Below are 5242 nucleotides of genomic sequence, written 5' to 3' on the forward strand. Positions count from 1 at the left end.
AATACAAAGAAAGGTGAGAGGAAATAAAAGAGATAGTCCCACTTTGATAATTTACCAAAGCTTTATGTCGTTTATTCTTTGGAGTAGTTTTGTACTACTTGTTTGAGAAGCGGTAAGTGGGTTATGGACATCTTATATATCTCTTAATACCCATTATTATTGACGGTTTATTGTTATTAATTAGAATATTGTATCTATTACAATATTCATGGTCTATTCATTTGAATTAAGTTATTGACAATGTCTTTAGTATGGGAGTTATGCTCATCAATGACGGTTGTTATGGCTCCTTAATTATCCCATTAAAAAGGAGTAACTCCTCTTAATTGTTGCAGCCTTTTCCCTTTGATGTTGCTGCCACTTTCTTCATCTATTGCTATATATTTTCCATTCCCAAGTTCAAATTGAGATATACAAAAATCAGAAATATTCTCTTCGATCTTCTCTTTAAAAAATACTCCTTTGGTTTTTGGGCAAGTATTCTGAGTTCCAGTTGGGTTTGTGAGTGCACACAGATTCCGGCGCCGTGCTTATCCTGGAGGGCGACCGCTTGATGTCTACTGCACCGGGATAGCGCAGAATCGTCTTTTAGGTCAGTGGTTCACCACGACGCGGCAATTGTCAATTTGGTCTACACAACATTGAGATAAGTATCTTCCGTTTAATTGCTTATTTTCTAACATAACTCAGCAAGTCCATCCAAAAAGATTGAAGTCGTTGCGAAATTATCCTAAGATAGTTAACTAAAATTGCAACCCCCTCCCCCCCCCCCCCCCAAAAAAAATATATAAGCATGAAATACAAATAAATAAGAGTAAAAAAGATTAAAGAGGAGCACGATAATCACATTTAAAAGGCTTGAGATCAGGAAAACAGCTCCGGAGAAGTATATCACACTTAGGTGGAGCACACTTACGACAACGGTCTCGAGCGCATTTCAGGTACACCTTAACACCAGCAGCCTTACACCGAATCTCCTCTTCATTCCACTCTAAATATTGCGACCCCGTATCTCTACTAAACAATATCCTGCAGTCAGGAACACGAAAACTATGGCGAGTATCCAATAACTCCAAATCTTTGTGGCCATCCAATATAATAGACAATGCATTGATCGATAAAGCACAATAGTCGAGCCTCAGTCGCTTTAGTTGAGGACATCTGTCACGTATAATTGTTGCAATATCATCATCCACAGCGCCAAATAACCGCAGAGTTTCGCTTCGGAATTGTGCTATTAATACTGAAGGACACTGCACTTTCTTCAGCTTCTTCCAGTATTGCATAGCAAGCATAATAAAAGTAAAATTCGTCCGCACTGCCCGGGGTATTATCAACTTCTGCATGGAAGGTGTCCTGCAAAGTACATACAAACATGTAAGTATTGTCTATAAAAGATAGCATTTGAGGTAGAGGTAGCAAACAGGTCATTTGGGTCAGATTTTGTTCTCGAGTCAAGTCAGGTTCTAAATTACACTTGAATTTAACTGATTTGATGTAGCTTTTCTTCCATGTAATTACTAATTTTTACAAAAGCAAAGCTGTAGTAAGCTTAAACTACAGCTTGAATTGTTTCTACCGATTAAGTCTTATGTTTAATGAATATTCCATATTAAACTTCTTAAAATGAAATTCTCAAATTTACCAAATGAATCCGTTTAAATCAAAGAAAAATTCACAAGAATAATCTCACCTTTGTCAAGTCTTCTCAAAATAGTCCCACCTTTCAAAAATCCGTGAATAATCCCACCTTTTCTATGTATCTTCTCGAAATGGATCCTGTTACCGGGTACTTGGTCAAGCGGTATTAGGTGGACTTTTATTTTGTTTTCCCTCCCTTATTAATTAATTATCCTAACTACCATCCCATTTCTGAAACACCATTACTCACTCTTTCCCCTTCCATTAATTAAAGACCAGAAAATTGGCAAAAAAAATAAATTGTTGGGTTTGTGGGGATTACGCATAAAGTACAATGGTGGATGTTAAGCATCAATATTTAAGGTATTTTTTTTTATGAATTACTGTTTCAATTTTTCGAAAATGTGTGGCTTGGATATGAAATTGTGTTTTCCCTTTTTTTTTTGTTATTTTTTTGTTTAAATAGGTGATTGTCGATACTTGTTTGTTGAATGTTGATAGTTTCTTGTTGCGATTAGTGCTCTACATTTCTACAAAATTGAGTCTTGGTTGTTGCGATTATTATTGTAAATGGAGAATGAGACATTGAAGTTCTGGCATGGGGTGTATTTAAGTAAGGTAAAAAGGGATTAAGAGAAGAATGGGGAGCACACTTATGGTGGAAGACAGGGGAGAAGATAATTATATAGCTTAGCAATTCCAAGTTATATAGAAACCCACAAACTGTGCAATGGTAAGTGCCACATAGGCCAATTCACCTGTTGCAAGACATACATGAAAGGGGTCCATTTTGAGAAGATTCATAGAAAAGGTGATATTAATCCCAGATTTTTAAAAGGTGAGATTATTTCGAGAAGACTTGCAAAAGGTGTGATTATCCTTGTCAATTTTTCCTTTAATCAATAAAATTAGTATAATGAGTTTTGATCAGTAAAATTGGTAACCCCAAGAAGAAAAGCATTGAGATCAGTCAAAATTATGTGAAGTAAATGAGGCCTAAATTGAATTTTATTGATTAAAAACATATTTTAGCCAATAATTTACAGATTTTTAAATCATGAAGTTTAGCGATTAAAAATTACTTTCACTAATTTAAACAATTGTGATTTGTAATAAACAGTGTAATGAAAAATTATTGATTTTAATTAACAAGCTAAGTTTAACATAATTTTCTATAAAATCTATCAAATAAAAGTGAAACCTCCTTTCTCTCTCCAAAACCCTAGCCTCCATTGTTGAATTTTGAAGGGGCTTCCATCGATTTTAATCGGTGGAAATCCCCAATCCTTGTTTCTTTAATGTTTTTTTAGGTTTATAATAATGCTTCCTCCTTTTGGGAGGAACTTTTCTCCTTTGAAAGAAAGGGTTTCCGATCTCCTTCGAAAGACAAGGATTTTTCGACCTCCTTTGAAAGACAAGGTTTATCTCTTCTTTTCGAGGGAGAAATTTCTTAGTTTTGAATCCATGGTAGCAGATCTAATGGATTGTCGTGAAATTTCGTTGGTGAAAAAGTTATTAAGTTTTCGAATACGAACAGATGAATCAGAAGGAAAACATCCTCTGGCTACAAAGGATCTTTAGATTGTCTCTCCAACAAGGCTGTAATTTTCAGCGATATAAGCGGGAGATGCTCCGCATTTTTTATAAAGGAAAATTCTATTTGATTCAATATCTTATGTATTTGTTAACGTCGAATCTCTATTGTAGATGTCGTATGACTTTTAATTAATGAAATATTTTTGCTATTCAAAAAAAAAAAAAAAGCTAAGTTTAACATAAATCAATAATTTCTTGAATAAAACAATAAATCTCACAAAATTGACAATAAATACAACAATTACCTTTTACCAATATACCCATACTTATATACTTGAAGAAAGGTTTCGCCATGATAAAATGCAGAGCAAGAGTCAACTGGCATAGTATCCAGCCTACGCTTCAAGAAAGCAAGATATCTATTGTTCATTTGTTGGAACTTAGGGCAATCCAAGAGTTTGAGATTGATGACACCAGGGGGTGACATTGAATCTAATACTGCCGACAACCATGTCTTGCTCACGTAACACGCTACACAAAGCCTCTCCGGCAATGGCACTCTCTTCATTATCTTTAACAATACATCGTAGTTCATTTCATCCCAACTCCACACTGTCTTAGTGCCACTTTCCGCCCTAAATAACTTCAACTGCATCTTTATCACAACAGCATATGACTGAAAACAAAAAGACAATGATATTTCAAGTGGTGATCGAATAATAATTTCCAGGAAGTTCAAATTATTGATACTCAGGATATTTCAAGTGGTCACCAAATAGAACATTAAATTTAAAATCATCCTTTAGGCTTACTTCATAACCAGCTATGAAAGGGCAGATTACTCCACTAAATCTAATCTAACTTATGATTTCCTCTTTCCAATCAATATTTCTACTCCCTACGACACTGCCCAAATTAGCCATCATGTTTCAACGGATCAGATTTAGTTTTGCTTAGTCCTCCTAATGACCAATTAAAATGTAGAGTAATAACAAAAAGGTTCTTAAATATTGAAAAATTGCAAAATTCAAATATATGAAGCTAATTTAACGAGATTCATTATGCTAGAAAACTCTAAACTTATACAAGAAACTTCGTTTCACATCCAAGCCCGTCCCTGAGCCAGGTAGAAGAGGTCTAATTACATAGTTCAATCCTAACATTATAGGTTCTGCAACCAAATTTGATTTAATTATGAAATAAGGCTAGAAAAATCACATAATTTTAGGGATGTTTTACTCAATTATCAAATTAGGCTCATAATTTGAAATTGATACGATGATTACATTTAGAAACAACAACTTACCGCAGAAGCTGCTTCAATAGGGGATACAAGTATTCAATGGAGAACTGAAAGAGGGAGTAGAGCAGGAGAAGGAGAGGTAGGCTTCGTTGATCCTCCGGTTTTTTGTTTTTTTTTTCTTCTTGACAATTAGGACAATTCAATGGGTTGGAGTCTTGGAGACTTGGAGCCCCATTAAAAGCCCTGACCCGCCCCAAATATAAATCTGTCTAGTAAATAAATGGGCCGGATCCAATTTTTAAGTTTTTGCAAATATAGAATTTTTTTAAAATTATTATGAAATACTTTTTTTTTTTTTTTTTGAAACAAATCAATTCATACATAAAAAGTCATTCGGCATATACAAATGAAATCTAAATTAACAAATACATAAAATTGAATCAAATTAGGGTTTCCTTCATCAAAGCTACAATCGTTGAAAAGATCTTGCACTGTGGTACATCTCTCACACACATCACTGCAAAATACATCCTTTTCGGAGCGACAGTCTAACGATTTGTTGCAGCCGTAAGGATGATTCTCATCTGATTCGCCTAAACGCATTTGAAAATTTGACAACCGTTGTGATCCCAAACAAATCTTTACCAAAGAACTGACAATAGGGCAAAAAAAATTAACTTTTTTTATAAGAAAAATTGTGGAAAATAATACAACCTTTGGCCCATTCTTTTTTAATAATACAACCTTTTGATTAATTCTTAATAATATAACCTTTGGGGATGTCAATTTTAAACAAGACAAAAAACTTGTAACCTTTAAAAC

The 5242-nt window shown here is 34.2% G+C and overlaps 1 protein-coding gene across 2 annotated transcripts; it reads right to left on the reverse strand.

The window, feature by feature from the left end:
• Positions 1-356: 356 nt before the first annotated feature.
• On the reverse strand, positions 357-4855 carry LOC110723419. 2 transcript variants are annotated; one of them, XM_021902775.1, is made up of 3 exons: positions 4484-4855; positions 3483-3832; positions 357-1356 (listed from the first exon to the last, which is right to left on the reverse strand). In XM_021902775.1, the coding sequence occupies exons 2-3, from the start codon at positions 3830-3832 to the stop codon at positions 825-827; spliced, it is 882 nt and encodes a 293-aa protein (XP_021758467.1). In that variant the 5' UTR covers positions 4484-4855; the 3' UTR covers positions 357-824. The 2 variants fall into 2 exon arrangements, with proteins under 2 accessions (XP_021758467.1, XP_021758466.1); XM_021902774.1 differs by having other exon boundaries at positions 3483-3853.
• Between the last annotated feature and the right edge of the window lie 387 nt (positions 4856-5242).

The sequence above is a fragment of the Chenopodium quinoa genome, unplaced genomic scaffold (assembly GCF_001683475.1).
Source record: "Chenopodium quinoa cultivar QQ74 unplaced genomic scaffold, ASM168347v1, whole genome shotgun sequence".
NCBI lineage: Eukaryota > Viridiplantae > Streptophyta > Magnoliopsida > Caryophyllales > Amaranthaceae > Chenopodium > Chenopodium quinoa.